Source organism: Balearica regulorum, chromosome 8 (genome assembly GCF_011004875.1).
Source record: "Balearica regulorum gibbericeps isolate bBalReg1 chromosome 8, bBalReg1.pri, whole genome shotgun sequence".
In the NCBI taxonomy this organism is placed as follows: domain Eukaryota; kingdom Metazoa; phylum Chordata; class Aves; order Gruiformes; family Gruidae; genus Balearica; species Balearica regulorum.
The window spans coordinates 25,452,837-25,476,858 of NC_046191.1; the positions used below are offsets into that span (position 1 = coordinate 25,452,837).

Sequence of the window (24,022 nt, forward strand, 5' to 3'; positions counted from 1 at the left end):
AGGGTGAAAAGAAAATTTCTGCTGGAAAGAAGATTACACATTTGCAGTATTAGAAGGAAGCATTACTCTTCAAAAAGGTATTTCATGTTTACAAATACTTTGTTATATTTCTATTTATAAATATACATATAGATATCATCAATCTGATCTGTTTGATGAGATGGCTAGCATCTCGTTGGTCAATATTAACCTCTTGGGTCACAACATCTGGATGTTGATCAAAATGAATCAACATCTGTTTGTTATTTTGTATAGGTAGAGAAAATATTGCCTCTTGTCAATTAAATACTTGGCAGCAACTTTTCTTCAAAAAGACACTAGCATTTCTTATGTTATCCTTTACCACAAGTCTCCCCCACACTGCCTTTTAAGAAACCTGCCGCAGTCTTTTAAATATGGCATATATCTAGAACCTATGTATCAAAATGGCATGGTGCCATGATTTGCAAAGAATATTGTGGTCAGCAAAAAAAAAAAAAAAAAGAAAAAAGAAAAAGCGTGCTTTCTAATCATTCTCAACAGTTCTAATGCCAGTATAAGCCTCTCCTGGCCCTGACTGGTTTTAATTTTGCTTCATATAAGGAGGCAAACATATTTACCAGATGTTGTCCTATACTCCAAAGTTGCTTTCCAAGTCTTTGGATAAATTACAGCTAGACTTCAAAGAAGTCTGTTACAATTACCTCTCAGACTTTGTCATTTTGCAATAAAACCAAAAAAAGAAAAACTATTGAAAAGTATTGATAACTATTAAGTATAGCATACAAAATGAAATTGTATTTAAACATTTTGAAATGTATTTCAAGCTGCAGCTTTCTGCAGCAATGCATTCAATAAACCCCCGGGGCCAGTCATTCAGCTGATGTAAATCAATGTAGCTTCACTGGTGGCAGTGCAGCCATGCCAGTTTACACCAGTTTAGGATCTGTCCATTCCAATCTGACCGTGGCTCTGCTGTTGCACTTCACTTTTTCCAGTTCATTTGGCAAATATATATACATAAACATATGTATGCATGTATTTCTTCTTCCCTAAACATTGCTATGATTGACCATGTGTGGACGGTTAGTAAGGGGGCAGAGAGGGAAGCAGGGGCAAAGACGCTGCGTGGAAGACTCGGTCTTGTACAATTTTCTTAAACAAAACTGCTTGTTTGAAATCCCTGAAACCGTTGCTGAGGAAGGATTGCAGAGTCCACCCTGAAATGTTCTTGAGGGGTGCTGTATGTACAGCTCCAGAGGGCTGGACGCACCAGATGCAGGATAGCAGGGAGCTGGGCAGGGACCTCCTGCTGTCCTTCCACTTTGCCTCAGCCCGTGCTTGGGAAGATCATTTGTAGCAGGGAAAGTGCTACGGGCATCTGCATCTTTTGTGTTCCTGCTCATCACTGCCAAAGAGGCTGTTTGCTGAGATGTGCTCTTTTGTTTGCTGAGGCTTGGACACGTTTCCCTCTGGTCAGCAAACAGCTCTCTGGTAACGGCCGCCTTCGTTAGCGATTGTCCAGAGCTGCCCTGGGACCAGCTGAGAGATGAATGGGCCCAGTTTCCAGCCTCTGATGCCCTGCCTTCTCCTTGGGCTAATCAGATTAGGTTAATAGCATAATCTCATTCATTTTTTAAAATTGGAATCTGTCTTTTTTTTAACTTGCAGTACTTTTGCTTGCTTGCCTTTTATTGTCTTAAATGAGTTTCTTTATAAAAACCTAGAGAGTTCGAGGATAAAATTTTCAAAGAAAGCTTTGAAAGTAAGACTTAAACTCCAAGTGACTTGATTGTTTTCTAAATTTTACTTGAGGTGCATAACCTCCAGTGAACTACAGTTTTGCAGTTTATGGTGTGGTAAGCACTAAGAAGATTTTAAAACTGGATGAGTGGAATCCACTAGTTTAGCCTGACTTTTTTTGTCAGGCTGAAAAGCAGCCTTCCTGGGAAAGTAACTAGAAAATAATGAAGGCTTGCTACTGCTACCCTCTTGCACTTTCTTACCAGGTGACATCAAGCTCCAGAGATCCTAAGGGCCATGCCATTTCATCACCGGGTAAACAGGATGGTTTACGGTCATGTTTTCAGCGACCACGTAAACCACGAAAGCCAACAGCATTGCCTTACCTGTTGCGCAGCTCGGCCCTGCGTACGGCCGGTAGCAGTCGCAGTGGTAGCTCAGCCACAGGTTGGTGCAGCGTCCCCTGTTCTGACAAGGGTGGGTTTCACACCAGTCCTTTTTAGTACATCCTGTCCTGACATTTAAAGATGATTCAGGTGATACCTTCTCTGGAGTAATAACATTCAAGTCTATTTCAATGTCCTGAAGACAGCCTACAAATGAAGGTGCAGAATGTATATTATAGATGTTAAGTAGAGAGTTGCCACTAATGTTCCCCACTGGTAAGCCGCCCAAAAACGTGCTCTGAAATGCAAGCATCACGTGATCGTTATCTATCATAGCAGATGTTTTATTGAGACACGATTCTACACAAGAGCTGTCAAGCAAATGAAGAGTAACAGCTCTTGCCAAGGTTACCTCCACTGAATGCCATTCTCCGTCACTGACATTATGTGAAATATGCAAAAGAGCCTGTGGCTGGTTATTGACTTGCACGGATAAGTGTAAGTAGCCATTCAGTAACTCCAGTGTTGCAAACGTATTTTTCTCCCCTCGGTAAAACAGAAAAGCTGTAGGTTGCACAGTCTGAAACCTCAGGTTTATATTATAGAAAAACTCCTTTTTAGGGGTCAGGGGATTCTTCAACAAAAGGAAACTGTTTCCTTGAAAAGAAAACGTGGTTACGGTTTCACAGTGTATTCCAGTATACCCAGGTGAACATATGCAGCTGAATCCGTGTTGGCCATTTTTTAAATGTGGGACACATATTCCATTGTTTTGGCATTGATGATCAGTACAGCCATGGAGAACTTCTGTACAGTTCCAGCCACCGTAATAAATCCCTTCTTTGTCTGCAGGTGGGCAATGGCAAGTGTAATTCCCAGGAAAATTCTCACAGATTCCACCATTTTGGCAAGGGTTCATGTAACATTCGTTGATGTCTTCATCACAGTGAGTACCTGAAGAATAAACAAAGAGTTAGACATTCTGGATTGGATAACTGGAGTCCAAAATGACATTTTTAATAACATGTGTTTTATTAAATTATCTTTAATTAGAGGTAAATGTCTTGATAAATAGATGATTGACTCACAAGTCTAAAATATGTTAAAGATAAAAATACCATTCACATGCCATGGTTTTATTGTGCAAAGTATTATATAAACACCTTAGTGATAATCACATTTTGAAGAAAAGAACAAAACAAATTGACAGTTTCGATATGGGTAATGTGATTAAATTGAGATAAACATCACCTCCAGAAGATGCAATCAAGTAATTTTTTCCCACCTATTCTGTGGTAGAAATCTAGTCTGCTTTGAGAGGAACTGAATTATTTATCACATTTAAAAAGCCAAGAATTGTTGCTTAATTCATATTCGTAATACAGTATGTTGCTGTGCTGGGGTATAGTCTGCTGGTCTTTCCTTCTATTTCGCATTCATTCAAACAGTAGAAAAATTACAGACTAGTGTTCCTGGTCCCATATGAAACATCTTGGAGCAACAATCTTCAAGTGAGGGCCACAGGACTTATAAGCACTATATGATATAGTGGGACAGACTGACAAGTAGGTGACTATCCCTGCAAAATGTATGTACAGGGAGCTGGCTATCTGAAGAATGAAATTCACAGAGTGAGCAGGGAGCTGCACAGCGTGATAATAAGAAATCCAAAGAGCTTAAACCTGCATCCGATGGGCAGGCTGGGCAAGATGCGGTGAGATGCACCCCGTCCACAACGAGTGGGCCGTTGCCACATTTCAGGGTTAGGCGCGTACTGCACTTGTTCACAAATGAACAACGGATCTCAGTTCTGCCAAAAACAAAGCAGCGGTGACTTCTGGTCCATCAGCTGTGGTCTCATACCATGAGGAGAGTTTGCTTGGGATGTGAGGATCTGAGAGAAGCTGTTGGAGGGGTTTGAATTTGTATGCCCCAGTAGAATATTCCTGGTACCGTGTATCTACAGTGGAACTTTCTTTACCTTTCCTATATACAAAACATGAAGCAAGAAAAGATGAAAGGAATTTCTCAAACATCGCAGAGCTTGGTGATGAGAGCTCTTCCACAGACGATGGGCAATACATATTTCCTCCTCTTCCATATAATGCTTGGCTTCTGGTATATTGGGTAAAAGATGGTAAAAATTTCCTCATCTCCACCTCACTGTAATTTGATAGATGCGACTTAAGTATGTCTACTCGATCAGACTTCAGAAAGAAAATAAAATCTGTTCCTCTTATAAAACTAATCTGTTTATCCCTCTGCACTATTGTTCACCTATAAAGAGGTAATTATAGTAACTTCCCCCTTAGGCAATCAAGTGACTGATATGTATGCAATGAATCGGGGAAAATCTGTTTCTTATGTCCCTTGGAAGCAGGCAAAATATCCACATGCTTTTTTGAAAACTCATGCTAAGTGCGACTTCCCTTCATAGTTATTCTAGAGAAAAAGAAGAAATACTTTGCAGTTAGTTTTCAAACTAGTATTATCAGCAAAAAGTAGTAAATAGGCATAATTATGCCTGTCCCCACAGCAAAACTGGTGCCTGTAAATTCGATAATGAGGTTTGCTGAGACTCACAGGGTTGCAGCTAGATACCAAGCCCCACACCTATATTTACATGCAAATTCACATCCAGCTTTATTTTTACAGCAAAACACAACTATTTTTCATGGAAAATTACAGAGCAGCATTCAGCCACAATGAATTGCTTCAAATAGCAGTAGATAAATGTAGTTACTCAGGCTAATTCCTTGCCTGTCCACTTTATTCAATCACAGTTGTAACTAGACCCATCTCAGAGAGCGGTAAGTTACAGCAGAGCCAGAAGGGAACTGAGAATTGGTCCAGATTTGTTTGAAAGATTAGCCAGAGTGAAGCGGTCATAGCATGTGTATAAAAGGCGCTCTCTGCAGTGATCCTCCTCACTCATCAGTCTTCAATTATAGCATAGCGTTCCCACTTGAAGCTTCAGATTATCAAACGCAGCTAGTGGTATCTCCCTGGTCTGGCAGTGGGGCTTTACAGCAGCAGTCTCTCTCTCTGTTTTCCAGCCAGGCTCATAGTTATTCCAACGTGAGATGTCTGTATATACCTTAATGTATAGTGACATCTGGCAGAAATATGACTCATTGGGACTGACTTTCTCAAAGTGAAGTGCACTTCCCAAACCGTTACTGACTGGGGGCCAGAACGATGTCTGCTTTGTCCAGTTTGTGGCAATTTCTGTGTTGGCAACTCGTCCTGCTTTTGCTATTCTAGTATATGAAAAGTGAAGTTACCGTGAGCTGTTTCCTGTTTCGGTCAAGGTTTGGTACGTCTCCTGCCTGATATTGCTCCCTTCCCTGTTTGACATCGAGAACAATGTCTCCACAGGTCTTGTATACAACTCAGTCTTAATGTGACAGCTGTAGAAATGCAGGTGTCTCTGGATTTTTGTGTCAGAAAGAAAAAACAGTGCAGCCCAGAAGGAGTAGGATCAGGGATGGACTTAGCCTTGTCGTAGGGCTTCAATGGTCAGAGCGTGCTTAAGGATTTATAGATTGGGAGCCCCTACAAAACCTTTCACAGAAAAAAATCAGCATAGTGAATGGCTAGATACTTAGTTGCTGCGTTTTAAGTAATGTGTGATGACTCTGTGTCTATTGGTTTATTATGCCATGGCAGCTGGGAGGCACCTATAGCTTGTGGTCTGAGTCACGCCTTGCAAGAGTGACTCGTCTCTGGAAAGGATGAAACACATGCATAAACTGACCTCAGCTTGTCGGTGTTGTTCTCTACTTCATCAAATTAAATGTAAAATTAATTAAATGATTTCATAAGAATGCTAAACTTCTTTGGAAATCATATACGTTTCTACCTTTAAATTTAGATAACGCTTTTGATAACAAAAGCATCAACATCTAAGAAATAAAATGAGTTTTATGAGGAGGTACACATATTATTATTATTGTATTCCTTGACTACAAAAAATGAATAACATCAGTTACTACATGCAAAGTGAAGATCATAGAGCCACTTAAATATCTCTAGTTTCATAGCATTTCAGTGTCTGAATACAGTGCTTATTTTTTAAGTAATGAATTTAATATGTTGCAAAATAGTTATTTTGCAGAGTTGTGTGTATATGTATACATTTACATCTATATGCCTACTATTTCATAATAAGATTAGCACAAACATAAATATAGGTCACACCTAAAGACAAATAATAAGCCATTTTTTCATATAAAAAATAAATAAATCAGCTGTTCTTACAAGCAGTGTTGATATTGCTTGTTATCTGCCAATTGCTATACAAGCAAAGACCACTGTCACTCAAGATAAAAGCACTCTAGATAAAAGGATTAGTCCATATTTATAGAACTGTATAAGCAGTTCAAATACCTCAGGTTGGAGGAGAAGTTTCACGTGTAAAAAAAGTATTCTCAAAAGATGCAGGACATACCAAAAGCAAGCGCAAGGGGAACTATTCTTTTCTTTTCAGTGGGTACATGCATTAGCTCAGCTAAAAATACTTGTGTTTTTAAAGTAAAAAGTAAAATCATTCAGCATTTTCTCTTCTAAATATATTACACATCTACCTAAAATTTCAGATAATGTGAATATTTTTATCATATTTTTATAGATAATGATTACCTTTTCCTTCTGTGAAGTTTTATTCAAAACAGAGATGAAACAGCTCCTTTGACTCAGTTTGATAACACCACTCATATCTGTCTCCTTTTTTCACCCACACATTATTACTGTAGGGTAGCTATTTTCTAACCGTTAACCTCTTAAATAAACTATCTGTTTCAACTTTAGCAGCAAAGGTTTCCTGCAAAAGCAGGATGATAAAAACAATTATTCAAGTGTAATTCTCCTGAACACCACTAATTTTCATTAAACAATTATAAAAGTATTATCCAGGTTACACTTTTGATATGCACCTTTGGTTAGAAATCTGTTTACAGCTTTCTGACTTTCCAGTTCCTTGACACTATATAAATATCAAGCAAGTACAAGCAAGCAGTCTGGAGAGACACTACCCATTCAATACAAAGTGCACATATAATTTCACAAAAAGAAAAATATTTACCTGTAAACATTGTCATTAAAATGATGTAAACCTGTATCCTAGTTGTAACCATCTTTTTCCAAGGGAAAAAGATCATTTAGCACTTAAGCGGTCCGCAAAGTAAGTTTCTGTAAAATTCAAAACAGTTCTTAGTATAAAGGCTTCCTTTCCAGGATTAGCTTGCTCCACTTCTGTACCTGCTGACGGAGTCTGATGGTGTATTTTGCCCAAGCCAGATCAACAAGGCTTAAAGTAAGACTCATTAAACTGCTTACGCAATAGATATGTATTCGACTTTTAAATTCTTTTTCAGCATGTTCTGTCCAAGTGTGCTGACACTGAAGGTTGATTACGTTTCACGGAAAAGTATTTTTTTGGGATCTGTTCAAAACTGATTTGTCACTTTTTGTTATTTTACAAGGCGCTTTATAAGACTGAATTTTCTTTCATTTTCAAGAGGTTTCTTAACCCAGCTCAACTCTTTCACCGTCACTGTCATTCAGAGAAATGGTGCATCTCAACAAGCAGATAGAAAAGACCTAAAATTGTATCTTGTTTCTTTATTTTATAAAGTACTTTTGTTCCATTTGCTCTCATTGTACTACTTACTGGAAGTTTATTTCTGCAGATTTTTGAGTGTGCTGAAAATAATAATTTACTAAAACTTTTGGGGTTTTTTTCAGCTCTCAAACAAGACATTTTGATTTGGACCTAATTTAATGAGAGGAAAATAGAGTTCAGGAGATTGAACTAATTTTTGTGATCATTTAAGCAGCAGACTTTTTTTTTTTTTCCTTTTCATTATACTTTATTTACATGATGAATTGCTTCAAATATTGCTAGAAAAGTATCTCTTTGCATAATTAGTGAAATAATTACAAAGCAAGAGAGTCTTTCCCCGGGTTGGTATTTATACCATCCAACTGGCATACGGCAAACTGTGGATTCAGATCTTTGATTTGGCATTTTAAAACTTCAATAATGGATCCTGAAGTCTCTCTCAGCCTGTGCCCAAGAAAATGTTGATTTTGGGCAAATGTGTTTTTCAATTCCTCCTTCTCCCTCAACTCCTTTATTCATTAATTAGGAAATTCCTGACCTTGTGTCAAATTTGTTTCTTGGTTCACCAAAAGACTCATACGCAGGATACAATTTTGGATTCCTTTAATCTACAGGTCACAGTTGTTTTTATGGTGATACTCAGAAAACTGCTGCTCCTTCCAGCCTCTGATACAGGCATTGAATGTTTTATCCTATAATAAATTCAAAAACCATGGGGTAAGAATATCATCCAGACTCTTTGAAAGGTAAGTAAGGAAGCTTTAAACAAAATAAAATTCATGCTGATCAATTAGTATGCATGTACTTTATTAGTAGTGCTTATCAGATGTCTTGTGCTACAGCTTGAAATTTAATATGCATTTTTATTTTGAAAGTAACAAGAAGAAGTTGGAGGTTCTTGGTAATTGTCAGTCCTTTTGCAATATGACCCTGATAAATGTTCTGAGGTCAGATTATGAACATGCGCACTGCCAACGAATTGGGATAGGCATGCACTACTACAGCCCAGTGAAAACAAAGAGTTGATGACACTCTGAGGCAGAGGAACTTCATACCAGGATATTTAGCAAGCTGCCCAAAGCCATGTCAGAACCGCTAGTGGGTGTTTGGAACAAACCCAGCAAGAACAAGTGGGTTACAGAAGGTGGTAGTTACTCTAATTACAGTAAGGGTTTGACATTGTCTTTAATGACATTTTCATGTACAAACCAAGGAGAAAAATCTACGTGAAACCACCATAAAGTGGGTATAAAACTTGTGTAATCCTGCCCAGAAAGTAATTGTCAGAGGTTTGCTGTCAAACTGTGAGGCGCTATTGAGTATGATTTGGGATTGTCCTGGGTTTGCTCTGGTCGGTGTTTTCATAAAAGACGTGGATGATGGTATAGAAAATTTGCTGCTTAAGTTGTCTGATAAAGCAGAGTTAAGTGAAACTTCTGAGTGTGTTAAAGACAAAATTACCTTTATAGGCAAACATAAGAAATTGGAGAAATGATCTGAAAAATATTGGATTTAATTCTGGAAGGACTCGTTCAGTTTCTATAGTCTCAGCTAGAATCACCAGCAATCAGGTGGAACAATCGTTCCAGTTTACAAAGCCTTGGTCACGCCTCGTGAGTCCACTTTTAGTTCTGCATTGCAAGAAAGATTTGGATCAATTGGGAAGAATTCAGAGGAGAGCAATGAGAATAATCGGAGGTCTAGAAAATATGACTTGTGAGGGGAGACTAAGAAAGTAGGGCTCTTCAGTCGAAGGACAAGCAGAGGAAATGGGACAAGGTAACAGTCTGTCAGGACAAAAGAGGGAGCATGCCGTTCCCTGAAACCATAGTAAACAAGTGAAGAAGTCGTGGGTTTGACCTGCACCAAGGAAGATCCAAGTCACACTTTAGGAAAATATTTCTAATGATAAGAAGGCAACAAAGCTTTGGCATAAGATAGGCACTGGGAGCCATAAGGTCTATTTTGGATCCTTAAAAATAGGTTAGAGACAAAAGTGCAGTGTGACAGGAGGCAGCTGATCCGATCTTAGACACAGAGATAGCCCAAATGATACCTGCATGTCTGTCCCAATTCTATTTTTACCATGCTTCTATAACTTCCTTGAATAAAATAATTCCCAGCAACTAAGCTGTAGATGTGTCAGACTATACCTACACATATATTTGTTTATACACATATAGGTATAAAATGCAAGTAGGAGTAAACCCTGGAGAAACTCAAATTGTAGAACACCTTTTAGAATATGCTTTATGGAAGATGAAGAGTTTGCAATAACGCTTCCTCCACCTATGTTTTACAGTGTTGGAAATGTCTGTTACAAAATCCTACCTCAGGCAGAAACGTTATTCAAGGGACTGGTTAATCCTGAAGCCAGTGGCAAGATCTGGCAGAGCATATATTTTTCAGGGCTCCAGGTCTTAGCACACAATTGTGAAAATTCTAACTTTGCCACATCTGTGCTGATAATTGCAAAGAGATAATTAGTCTTTGCTGGAAGGAGGAAATGCACGTTCATGAGTGAGTAAGCGTAAGGAAATAAATTGACCATCTCTATGTCATTGTAATTAAAACTCATGCTTCTGGGCATAAATCAGTCGTCATGGAGGTCAGGAAGGAGGTTTTACTTTTATGTACATCAGTGTAGAGCAAGTGAGGGGTATTTAAATGGACCTTTTTTTCCTCCTATTTTTCTTCAGTAAAGAACTGGCTTATATTGGATATTGAACTTAATGTGACCAGTGATCTGAGCTAGTATGGCAATTTTTGTTGCTGTCTTAGCAGGAAAAGCTCATGCAAATGGACAGAATATAAGGCAGTGCTGGAGCACATGGAAAATTGGGTACTTTATAATAGTAGGATAACAAGCATTTGCTAACATTGGGCTAATTTGCACATGATACCTTTCACACAGAACTCTAATTTTGTAAAGTCGTAAGACCTTGCTAGTTATTCCTTTATTGCAGACAAATTCACTATTCTGCTCTTTTTCCTCTTGCCATTTGAAATGTACATATAAAGTTATTACTGGCTCAGAAAAAAAAAAAAAGAGAGAGTTGAGTGACTTGGCTTAATCATTAAATATGTCACTCTAGCTGAGGGATATGGAATTCATAACGTGCTACATTCAGAATGGCATGCTGTAACTCAATCTTTTAAATGTTGCTGGCCTGAAGCTTCATAGACTAGTTTGAATTTTCAGTAAAAATGGATTTTTTTTTTTTAAAGCAGTAAAAACCCCCAATCCCTTAATCTCTTCAATCATTAAGCATTTTCTGAGAGCAAAAGTACTTGGAAATGTTTTTCCACTTGTTTCACATGTTTTGTCACACCTAAAATAGTTTTCATTTGAAAAAAAAAAAAAAAGAAGAAAATCATGTACATGCTGTAAGCGATTACTTGTTTAGTGAGATCTGGTGTGTTTATTTTATTTTATAAATATTGGAAACAGCCGACTGAGTTAAGCATTGGCTTCAGCTTCCGGGTAGATCAGCCAGCCTTTCTCAGGAGCCTGCTCTGCAGAGCGTGAGTGCTCCTTCGGCAAAGCTGCGTGAGCGGCGCAGCCAGAGGTCAGACACGTACAGCCTGTGAATGGCGAGGGGCCATGTCCTCGAAGGGCAGCATGGCAAAACTGTTGCTTGTAGCCTACACCTTCGTCCCATATTTCGATTAACGCAGCCAGCCATGTGGATCCAATTGTAGGATTAGGGTCTGAATCTGGAGTAAAGAAAAACTTGGTGAAGAAATATGTCCCTGCATGGCACTCATTTTCCTTTCATTTCCCTACTTCGAGAGTCAGCTTTATTTAGAGGTAAAAGAGGCAGCTGCTGTGCCGTTTGACGGATGGAGGTAAGAAAGAAAACGAAACGGTGGCAACCCGCTTTTCCCAGGCAGCATCCTTCCTGAGTGGGTCTTCTGGCTGCACGAACATGTCTGTAGCTGTGGCCACGTCGTTGATAGGAGCTAGGAAGGGTCGATGAGAGGAGGGAGAGCACAATTACAGGGCGTGACAGGTTAAAGCAGAGAGATGTGATTTATGAAGGATACAATTAAGAAAGAAGAGAAAATAGCAGGTAAGATTTTGGAGCTGGAAACAGATGAAAAAGTAGAGAAAAATGTGAATGGGCAAAAGGAAACAGAAATACAGGAATCAATGGTACCCCCAAAGATAGTTGTGTTGGCATTTGAGGCAGAGTTCTTGTTAGACACACAGGCATTTATGGGTAGTAAGAGGAGCGAGAGTGTATGTGCATGACCATTGATCCATACAGGAAATGGCTGGCTGACTGGCTGGCTGGCTGGACGGATGTAGAAAGACTCCAGATCAGAGATAAGGTCTACACAAAGGTCTGAGCTAAAATTGAGAGTGGAGAAAGGAGACCACAGGAGCCATGCCAAAGACAAAAGACTGAAAAAAAAATTAGAAAAAACCAGATATTTGGTGTTCTGCTTCCAGTATAGATTTTGTGTGTTCTTTAAGTTGTAAAAAGAGTATGTATAATTCAGGAAATTTTCATGTTTTACCTTTTAGAAAACTGTGGTAAGACCGTCAAATTCAAAGCAATAACGATCTGATTTGCATTTTTTGTAGATTTATGAGCTTGTACATACAGATGATGTGTGCGCATTTGAACTGAAGTATATCCAGAGGGATCTTAAAACAACCAATACCTTTGAGTTGTTTAATTAGATCATACAAGGTCATGTTCCATTAACTTGAAAAGTCTGTTTGGAGCATATGATTCACTTTGGAATTGGAAAACAAATTAATTTTCAGTCCTACAAACACTTAAGGGCTTTAAAAGAGTGCTTGCTGTTGATGAACACATCCATTGAGAAATGGAGTCTGTGTCTAGTGTCCCCTAAAAGGGATTTTCTAGCTCATCTCTTGTTGGCTGCTTCCTATTTGTTTTAACTGAGGTAGGCAAGCACAGCCACTGTGCTGTCTAGTGTGAAACAGCTTCTGCTCTTGAAACAGTGCTTTGAAAAATTTTAGTCATTTGCAAGATTTTCTCATTTTGTTAAAACCAATGTGAATCTCTGCAACGTACTAAAGTGACTGTATTTACATAACTTCATTGTCAGTCCATATTGAAACAAACTGAAAAAGCCAGTAGGCTAGAAAATCATAGTTTTAATAGGGCCTATACAGCTTAACTGAGAATGGCGACCTAAGAATAGAAAAGAACAAAATATGAATGTGTGAAAATACATAACATGTTTATGCTGTGTGTATTTTGAGCTACGCATAGCATAGCTGTATAAATAGCATGAATATGATCTGGGTTTATGCTGTGTATAATTACACATCTCTTCCTACAGTATATATGTCTACATAATTTATTACCACTTTAAGTACAGAAAGCCATGTCTTTTACCCTGAACTATCCACTTCTACAATTTTTTTGTAGGGCAGCTGATGTATGTTTTCTTTCCTGTGTAAATAGCTGTGATTTGCCATAGAGCAGATGTAGATGCAGAAGACCTTAGGCTTGAGACTGTGATCTTTCAGTCCAGTTCCATATCAATGGGAATGGCAGAAGGTCATACCTCCTTTCACTTCCGCAGCGGTGTTCATTTCTCTCATTCCCTGCAATGGTAGTTCTTTTGCAGTGTGAAAACTCATCTTTGTTTATCCAAGGTTTCATACGCTTAATGCATCTTGAAGCTGTGAAGCATGAGACCCAAACTAGCTTCGTTTTTGCTAGGTCACATAACAATCCCAATGGCAATGGGATAGCATGGACTTCAGCTGAGATTGTGTGTGCTTGCCATGGACTGCTGGCTGTCTTATCCGGGGATTTCCTGGGTCATACAATGGGTATGTGAGTTAGCTAGATTAAATCTAGTTCTTGTATGTCTTTACGTGCTACAGTTAACTTCTGTAGCTCTGCAGACATGTTCACAATACAGCATTTAAATAGTTTTCTCTATTGGTTACTATAGGTAGTGATTTACCATGATGTTCTGGCCTCACAAACAGGCCTAATAACAGATTCTGAACCCTCTCTGTTAAGAAAAAATAGTGCCCACAGGACAGTGACTACAGCCGTAATTGTATTGATCATTATGATTCTCTGTAATAGTGTCGTGTTGGTAACACAGCCAGACTTCAAGAATGACGGGGGGGGGAGAGCAATCTGAATCAGATCCACTGAATCTATTTCTAGCAGTTAATTATCAGCATAAATTAGCTGTCTATACTAGGCTTTTTTTCTTCTCTCTGGGACTGTTTATTGAAAGTGCTAAGTTCATTGTCAGCCAGGGAAAGACCATGCTTTCCTTAATCCAGTTCTCCCTACAAAATCAGCAGAATCTAAGTTAATTCAACTATTTTTTTTAAAAGAGATCAGCACCCAGGTAATCAGTAAGAGGCTAGCTTAACTTCTTTGAAATTCTCCCTGTACCTGAAAAAATCAGTCCAGGTACCTAAACAGAAGCAGGCTGTGCCTTATTATAGTCACCTCAGAGTTTATTCCAAACAGGGCAAATGAGCAGACATAAAAAACCTAGGCTTTATCACTTGTTCCTCCTATTAGCAAACACTGAATAATTAAGAGCTAGATGCTACAGGGAACAATTCATGTAAGAGCTTTTATGTAGCATATCACATAAAATTAATTTTGGTGCTCATTTTGCCAGCTCATTTTTATTACTCTGTGCCCAAATATATTCTTTACGTCCTTGAGAAGACCTTAGACCTGGGACTCATCACTGCTAATTAATTGCCAGCAAACTATAAAACTCCTGAGTCCAATCCAACAAAAGCATTAAAGTGATTTTTTTTTAATTTATTAACAATTAAAATTGGATTTGTATATATGTATACATATGTGCATACAGAATTGGGAAGACTTCTTTATACATGAGAGTGGTGCTGCCATACGGAGCAACCTCAACAGCCTGGAGAAATAAGCAATCATCAGGAACCCGATGAAGTTCTGCAAAGGGATTTGCAAAGCCCTGCACCTGGGGACAAAAAAACCCATCCACCAGTACACGCTGGGGGCCAGCTGGCTGGAAAGCAGCTTTGCCGTGCTGGTGAACAAGTTGGACATGAGCCAGCAGTGTGCCCTTGCAGCAAAGAGGGCAAACAGCCTCCTGGGCTGTATTAGGAAGCGTGTTGCCGGCAGGTCGAGGGAGATGACTCTTCACCTCTACTCAGTGCTGGTGAGATCACATCAAGTCCAGGTCTGGGCTCCCCAGGTACAAGAAAGAAGTGGATGTACTGGAGCAGGTACAGCAAAGGGCTGTGAAGATGATTAAGGGATTGGCAAATCTGTCATGAGGAGAGGCTGAGAGAGCTGGGGTCGCTCAGAAGTTGAAATGAAAGTAATTTTTAAAGGCAGGAGATAGCATTTCAAAGACAAAAACACATTTAAACTTATGCCCAATTCACCTGTTCCTTCCCCTCGAAGGAACTATATATTGCCTGATCTTGCAAACATGATTGCTCTCCTCCATGCAATTCTTCTTAAGACTTGATCACATAAGTGTGAGGCTCAGCTGTATAGATATCCTGCTTTTAAATTTAAAATGCTGTATGTTGTTAAATAATCCTTTGTAACAGGTACAGGTGGGAAATCTGAGACCTACTTGTACTGTAAAAGTTAAGAATATTTGGATTCTTGGATTCTTTACTCTGTTCCCCCTGTATATAGGTTTGGCAGTGTTAATTCAGGAAGGTTTAGAAGATTATGGCTACATGACAGCCCTGAGGATTTCCATCATTGTGATTTTCCTTCCAACTCTTTTTTTTTTTTTTTTTTTTTTTTTTGAGAGAGTATAATGACCTATGACAACTAAGCTTTATTCTCTGTGGAGTCTGACATTGCTTCTGTTTAATGGATCAGACAGTTTGTGATACATCAGTACAAGACACTTTCTTCCCCATGTCAACCTAGGGTACCTCTTCAATATTTCCCATCTGTGCTGACCTGTGTGATCAAGAGGTCATGTCCTGAAGTCAAACCCAGAATCAAAACACTCACTTCTACCACAGGCCAGACTATTAATGTAACCCATTTAATTTACATCAAGTTGGAACTTGACATTCAATTTCTCAGTCCAGAAGCAATTATTTTTAAAGGAACATGCCAACAATATTGCTTGGCTTAGAATAGCAAAAGTTCAAAAGGGTAAAAAACATTTCACACCATAAATAAAGAATTGATTATACTTGAAAACAAAGTTTGTAATTACTACTGACGTTTCTGAGCCTAGATGAGGTGCCTTTTATGCTTTAAAAACTGATGTCATTTATGCCACTGGCATTATGGGAACCTTATGTAAGGGTTTGAAATATTCCTTTGCTGGTATTTTAAGGATCAAGAGGAAAAGAGGAATATTTTGCACAATGATTGGGTCAAACAGATATTTTTTTGTCAAGAAAGGGTGTAAAATTCATCTTGGGTGCTTAGCCTTTAGCAGGACAGGAATTCCTCTGCCTCTTTTCACCCCAATAGCTCCATCAGCAGGACCACTGGCATCATCAGTAAAACCCATTACTTTGGGATGGAAAATTACATTATTCTTCTTGTGTGAAAGCCAAGCCTCCAAGGTGCTAACAGATTTTAACTAGAAATAGCCCTGATCTGGGTCATCAAATTACTCTTCTGTTCTTAAAACCACAGTGCTTGTTTTTTCCATAGCTCTTACAGCCCTGATTGGACTTTACATGACTGGCCGAAGACCAATATCCCTGAACTCCATGTGGAAGGTTTTGCTAATCAAACTGTGTGGTGCAAAAGCTAAAAATGGAAGTCATGAATTTAGACTAGCAAACAGTGTTCATCACAAAGTCTTTGAGAAACAGCATCTTCCAGATCAGGCTCTAATGACTGCATTGAAATACTGGCTAAAACTAGATTTTGCTAATGTGTAGCAGATGCTACAGATAGACAGTATTTCATGCTCCCTCTACTGGCTAATAGGTACAGAAGGAGAAGATAACTTTCCCAGTTCTCTAAGTGCTCTTAGAACTCTCTGAGTTCTGCTGGTACCAAAATGCTGATGCTAGTTCAAAAAAATTGCATATTTTCCCATATTAGGGCAGCTTATACTATTTTTTTTTTTCAGGGCGGGGGGGGGGGGAGTATTACAAATAGCAGTTTACCCAGTATAGCCCTTCATCAAGGGTGAATGAGAATGCCATCCCACTGCTGTGGGTTATTTGAGGATGTTTATATGTGAAAAATGGTATTTCAAAGCCATGTAAAAATCTGTGAGTGTGAAAACAGAGTAGCTAAGCTATATAGAAAATGTAACCTCTGCAAGAACGAAGTGATGAATGGCATTATACCATTTATATTTGATGCCATAGCGAGATAACAGCAGCCTGCATACTTTAATCTTAAATAAGTTTACTCATGCATCTTGACTTTTTCTGTGAATATAGGCCAGTAGTGCTTTCATATACAGGTTTGGCATGCAAACATCACACATTTCCCACTGTCAGAAGCCATGCAATTAAAATAATTAATTAGTAATGAAGACCAACATAAACTCTGCTTATTAACAAGTATACACATGGCATGCTGCAAATCTTGCAGAAAGGAGCGAAGACAAATCTTTCATTCCTACCACGAAACAATCCAGCTAGAAAACTCTGCACTTCAAAATAGAAAAGATGAAAGTTGTGAACCTTTTTAATTAGTGATCAAAGAAAGGCTTTCTATAAGCAGAGCAATAAAGTACTATGAAGCAGCTGCTATGTATGTGTTCACATACATACGTATATATGTGTGTATTAGCACATGTGTGTACACACATTTACACATCCATGCATATGGTTCAGAACTACTTGCCTATGTGCTATTTCTGACTGAACTCCTCCAGCTTCTCCAGTGTCACTCCTGAGTTCCTTTGTTATGGGGGGAAAAGAGAAGTAATGCCTCTTAAATGTTTGGTTGTATAATTTACTGTATTCCAATAAACTGGATTTTAATGGGGTTCATAATGGTGAGATTATTAAGGCTGTTTTCAAAATCATCTGTTGAGTAAACCATTGATCTATTAAAGCGGGTCATTTTGTTTATCGCTTGACATTTGACCTTAAATATTCCATAAATTAGAATGTATTGAGGAAGTAAAATATATTAGTCCCATAGCACGGGTCTTCTCTTTACTGTCTACTTGTTAAGCACTTTCTCCAGGTTCATGAAAACTGTACGATGTGTAGATTTAAAGAAAGTTCATTTCTGTTTGGGGAAAAGTTGTGCATCTGTTTGACTTCTTTGCAATTTGATTGTAATCCGACCAGAATGATGTAGGCTTATGCAATACAATGCTAAAATGCATATGCTGTGTAAAGTAGCTCCTGAGATGGACAATCAAATTCTTAAGGCAACGAGCAAAGTTCTGCTGTCAGTGTAGTATGTGCAATACCTTTAATTTCACCAGGGTTTTTACATGGTTATCACTTAGACCACACTTTAAACACTACTTTCATTAGTGGTTGTCTTTGCCATTGGATGTACGTGTATATGCAAGAAACACCTCTCTTTAGGAAATATATGGGATTATCTGTAATGCCAGGGTGTGCTAGACACGTAGAACTAGCATTCAGATGTATATCAGGAGATACACCGTAGTTTCTGTTTATATCAGGGAAATGAAGATCACTGGGTTTTCAATAACAAGAAGAGTAGGGAAAAAGGAGTCCCATGTTTGGTTCCAGGCTGCAAAGCGTGTTGCTGGGCTGGGGCAAAGAAAGCAAGAAATGAAAAGGCCAGAGAGATTGTTCGATAGAGAAAGATGGAACTGAGTGGGTTCATCATGAGCTCAGCCAAGAGGTGGCAAAACTGGATTGTAGGAGACTATAAATATCTCAGGTATGCCGATTAAAAAAGCTAGGAAAGGTTTATTCACAGTATTAAGAAAGAAATCAAAAAGGTAAGAAGGCAGAGCCTGAAGAAATCCCCAGAAGGAAAATTCTTACCAGATATTTAGACTAGTTTTAACAAGTAGTCAATCATATGATGGTATGACCCACCGGGAATGAGTGTCAGGAAAATAATAGGTGCTTGGAAAGCATTATTCCTGCTGCCAAATGATATACAATTGTCTTTTTTTTTTTTTTTTCTTTAAAAAAAAAAACAACAAAAGGCACTTTCTGCCAGGTACTGGACTTAGAGATTCCTTAAATCTAAGGACATTATCTGTCTGTGTGTTGCAAGATCTGGGAGCTTATGGATGAAAAGCCATTCATCCCCTCCTCCTTCCCTTCAAGGAAAAAACCTTTTCATGCTAAAAAGTGTTTATGTGCCACACTGTTTAACGCAGAGAGATGTGCCAGATTCAAAATACCCACTGCTTGCAGGCTCTGTCAATCACGTCGGACTCCATTATACAAATTAACATATCAGTGCAACTAGAGAAAACAGACCATAGTAATGATGGGCCAGCTGTGAAATTTTAAAGCATAAAACTCTATACTTGTTCTGAAAATAATATTGATAGATGCTTCCTAGTGTTTTAATTTCATATATTTATAACCCCCCAAAAGCCCACCCAAAATAATTTGACATTTGTGCATTCTTTTGGTGCTGACTAATGGAGAATTGATGGCTGCAATTTCTTTGCATTTCCAGTGCAACTTGCAACAAGAAAAGGAGAGATATTTCTCCTGTAATACCTATTTCTCATGAAAAAATATGCAAAGGTATATCAGGGCCCTAAATATTATTCTCAGAGTTGCAAACAAATTCTCAGGTCTAGTGGCTAATTCTGTCTGCCTCTCTCCCTGGAGTGGTCTGCAGGCCAGGGCTAAAGGCCACAGTCATTCAATGACAGGCTGTGTCCTTTAGCCCTGGCCTGCCGACCACTCCAGGGAGAGAGGCAGACAGAATTAGAGAGTATCCTGACCAGTTCCATTAAGAAAAAAAGAGGAGAAGGAAGAACTCCGTGGCAAAAGTAGAAGAGAAGGGGAAAACTGATTCTGATGACAATGTGAACAACTCCTTCCCAGGACGCTACAGATTAAAGAAATGTTAAATACTGTTAGAGGATAGAATCATTAAAAGCTTGTCTGAACGTTCTTTCAAGATCAGAGGCTTTTGTAGAGATGGAAAAAGTACTTTAAAGTTCTAATTGTCTTTTTTTGTGTAGGGCTTTTACAGGCAGGAAGCGCCTGCCAGGCCCTGAAGGCGTTCTGCGTTGGTACAGCCCTTGCCTACACTGGTCTCTTGTAATGCTGGAGCTGCTAGAGACTGGCTGGGAGCAGTGAGAGAAGGTCCTCCTCCTTCCCCCCCCGTGCTTCTGAACAGTGGAATACATGGAGATCACACAGCCTGGATAGGAGACAGCGCAGCACTGCAGAAATATCTCTAGAAAAGCAGTAACTTCTTTCCCATGCTCAGGAAACGGTGACACTTTTCCAGGTTTTGCTGCACAACTGCCCAGCACCACAAAGTTTATCTTGTAAGGGAACCTTTCACAGCAGTCTAACAGCGTAAAAGGGATCCTGTACTGATTGTAATTGAATTTCAGTGACAAAGATGTATGTTTGCATCCCAGTTACAGCCTCTCTGCAGTTCCAAAGTGGTAAGAAGCCTATAAATACATCAAATCCTAATTCTGTTTTTCAGCTTTTCACACGTGTAGTACTTGTGTTTGGAATTTCTCCATAAACCAGCTAACCTTGAATGGGTGCTTGACAGTAGCAGTATTTTCCTTCTTGAACCTTTGCTAGTACAGGAATAATAATTAGCTAACAGTACCTCCAGACCTGTTAATTTTGAACTTGAGTGCTTGCCTTGCCTGCGGGAGAATCTAAGTCTCACTAAAAACATGAGAGGTACCTTTGACACCATCTTAATTTAAAAATTGTCTCTTCTCTATGTATTTCTTCCTTTTTAAATCATTGTTCTTTCCTTGAATAGTCTTGTCTTCTTCTAAGGTCTCAGACTCAAGAGAAAATAACCTTTTAAACTGTGATGACAGGCCATGAAATAAAGTGAATTAACCTGATGTTATGGAGGAATGATTGACTACCGTGGTGTGAACAGCTGAAGGACAGATGAGGAAATAAAGGAAAAAATAAAGTTTGAAGATGAGATGAGAACTCTGCTATTCATCTTTTTGATTTCATTTTTGTAAGACTCACGTTAGTTTATATATCTAAGAAAGATGGCAGCTCTCTGTGATCGTTATACTGATGGTTAAGAAGGGGATTTTAAAAATAAAGAAACCAAAAATATATGTATGTATTTTAAGCTTCCAAGTTAGTGATTATGTGTGTACTGTCCTACCCATTACTTGTCAATAATATTTACATGGGTATAATACTGTCACAGGCCAGAGGGGAGGAGTATGGCTGGCTGAGACATAGTTTACCCCGTCGTCTGCTGGGTGGTCTGCCTGTAGCAGCATCTAAAGATGGAAATGGAAGCCTGATGCCCTGTGTGCTTCTGTTTCACCCTGGCTTAAGTGCAGAATGAGAGCCCAAATGAATCAGTTTTTAAGCACCGGTTCCATGATGTTCACAATTCACTATCTGGGCTGAGGTTTTGTTGAGTGTTCAGTACTCTCCCATACTGGCCATTTATCTGCTTCATCTTCTGGCTCCAGGAGACAGTTTCTTTCCCCCATGCATATGCCAGGAATTCGAAATGCGTACGACGCTAGTCTGATCATATCATTTTCTCCTGCAGCAGTCCAACAGACTGGGAAAAGGGCCAATGAGATTTAAAAGGGAAAAACAGAAAACAAGACAAATAAATGAAAAGGCCAAAAACCGCTTAGGAATTCATGATGCCAAAGCAAGCAGCAGTGCTGGTGGCACAACTGGCACATAGTGGATAACAAGACACCAGAAGTGGTGAGGTCCTCAGCAGCCAACGCTCGTCTGCATGTCAGCAAGCAGCAGGCACCCTGCCTACAAATGGGTTAATGGGCTCTGTTCCTCTTACACTCATTCTGCTGAAGCAAAATGGATGGTCTTCATCCCTGCCAGCAGCTCTGTCCAACCCGGGGGGGACTAGGGGCAGCACCGCTTCCGAGGCACTGCGAGCCTTGCACACTCACCTCTCCTTGGGCTCAGTTCAACGCTGGAATGTGTCATTTGACGGACCTTGCAAGTTCAGAGCCTCTTTAATTTTGACATGGTGTTAAGTTTATTACAACCTGGTGAAATGAGTCACTACCAAATCCCAATAGCTCTGCCCTCCTCCTTTCCCACATGTTTTCATGAGGATAGTGAAAAGTTTAACCTTTCAAATAAGTCTTTTTAAAAAATGTGCAGTGCTAGAGCAATACAATATATCCACAATATGAAAGGACACAGTTCTAGGATAACTATTGCCTTTAGCTAGCAGTAACAAATCACAAGCCCTTTAAAAGAAAGCCCTATCTATTAAAAGCACTGTTGTGCCAGGGGGGCAGAGACCAAGGTAATATAAAAAAATCTAGGGCTTGCTACTGCAGAAACAGTGCGACCTCTTGAAATCTGAGTATCCCCGATCCCTTTGATTTAACAGGGAGCTGGAGAAGTTTAACCCTTTGTAGAACCTATGCAGGAATTTTCTGTCTTGGATCCAGGATAAGGCGTATATCCAATGGCCTCAAAGAGTTCCTAGCTGGGATAAAGTCCCCAGACTGGGATTGTTATTTCTTATTTTTAAGAATCAAATCGTGTAGATAATTTTGGTTGTAAATTTGTTCCTTCCAAGACTTTTATTGAGACTACTGACTATTTTTCAAGTTACCTGAACAATCACTATCTATAACAAGATACTGTCAGATAATATTTATTCCTTTCTCCCAGCTGGGCGGGGAAATACTTTATCCTGACATAGGAATGTATTTAGGCTCCATTATCTCCTGCCCTTGAGGCTACAAACTGTAGTCCAAAAGGTAGATACTCTCAGCTTTTCAGCTGAATTGCAGTAATTTGTTTGCATCCAGTGAGTTCAAAGACGTCATTTTATGCTTGTTACAAAATTGGCAGCTGCTCTTCATGTAATCACATCTTTCCATCGATTTCAACGGCTTTTGGATCAGGCTCTTACAATGCAGGGTATATGGGTTATTATTTCTTCATATTACCCCGAACAGTGAAATATGATTATAATGTTCTGCAAATGCTTTACTGAGGAAAGAAGCATAATAAAATACTGAATGTGATTAATTAAAGAAAATCTTTCTGTCATTTCAATACATTAGATAAACACCCATATAATAAGTGATCCTGATCAGGAATTGATCTGCTACCTTGAATCATACTACTGCTATCAACTCTAATCTTAAATCTTCCTTAATTCCCATTAAAATGTGTGTTTTATTTATTATGAATTTAGCTGTAATTGGAGAAATTACTTATCACCATCAGAAATGAATGTTTCCATTCCACCTTATAGGCTTTTGTCAACACTTCTGACATACAAGGAAGCTGAGGCTCATTTTGAGCACTTTCCATTTCCAGATTACCTGGGGGAAGGAGAAGGGCCAGGGAGAAATGTGCAGTGCTACTGGGAGGACTGGGGAGGTTGGCTGTGCTGTACCTAAGCCTGGGAGTCTAGGATGCTAAGTGCCAGTTAGAGCAACCTGCCTGTTTTCTCCTTAAATATGTAAATTGCTTGACTACATTGGATCTCACACAGGCCAGCAAGAAAAAGAATTCAAAATTTAGGCCCTGCTAAAAAACAAAGGCAGGGAAGGAGCTGACAAGAATAGCAAGATTAACCTTGTTTTACCATTACTTTGCAGCATGTTACAAAATGATATTTCACATGCAGCTTTTACAGCCATCCCTGCTAAAGATTACGCTCTTCCTGCCTCCAGCTGTCTGGGAATACTGTTCAGTAAGAATAACTAATTTTTTTTCCTAATAAAAGTTATATATGGCATCCAACGGGTATGTGGATAACTAAATTCATATAAGATTTTAAAAAATGTAACACTATTTGCATATAAAGTCAGCAGAAATTACAAGATCTCCAAAACTTCTCTCAGCTGTGCTTTGGAGAGCCCTGAATTGTGATTTAGGAGCTTACCTATTGAAAAAATTGGTTTAAGATTAATATATTTAAATAGATTCTAACACTCTTTTTTCAGACCAGTATAGAGTCTGCCTGTACATGAGTCTACCAACTCCCTGGAGAGTAAGAGTCCTCCATGTGAATGAGACCAGCAGAATCACAACCCAAATCAGGCACACAAGCCAGGTGAAGGCAATTGATAAGGCAGTGGGAGGATAATGGATGATGACTTAAGCAAGGAAACAGCTCCTGGGTTGTTTGACAGAGCATAGGAGTTTTGAAATCAGGGTAAGGGGGGAGGAAAAGCAGCTTGT

The 24,022-nt window shown here is 39.1% G+C and overlaps 1 protein-coding gene across 1 annotated transcript in view; it reads right to left on the reverse strand.

Annotated features, from left to right (window-relative positions):
* Window positions 1-24,022, reverse strand: part of CRB1 (crumbs cell polarity complex component 1) — a 102,854-nt gene that overhangs the window by 34,533 nt on the left and 44,299 nt on the right. The window contains exon 6 of the mRNA XM_075760146.1: window positions 2,109-3,062. Within this exon, the coding sequence (XP_075616261.1) occupies window positions 2,109-3,062 (954 nt within the window). The remainder of the gene's footprint in view (window positions 1-2,108; window positions 3,063-24,022) is intronic.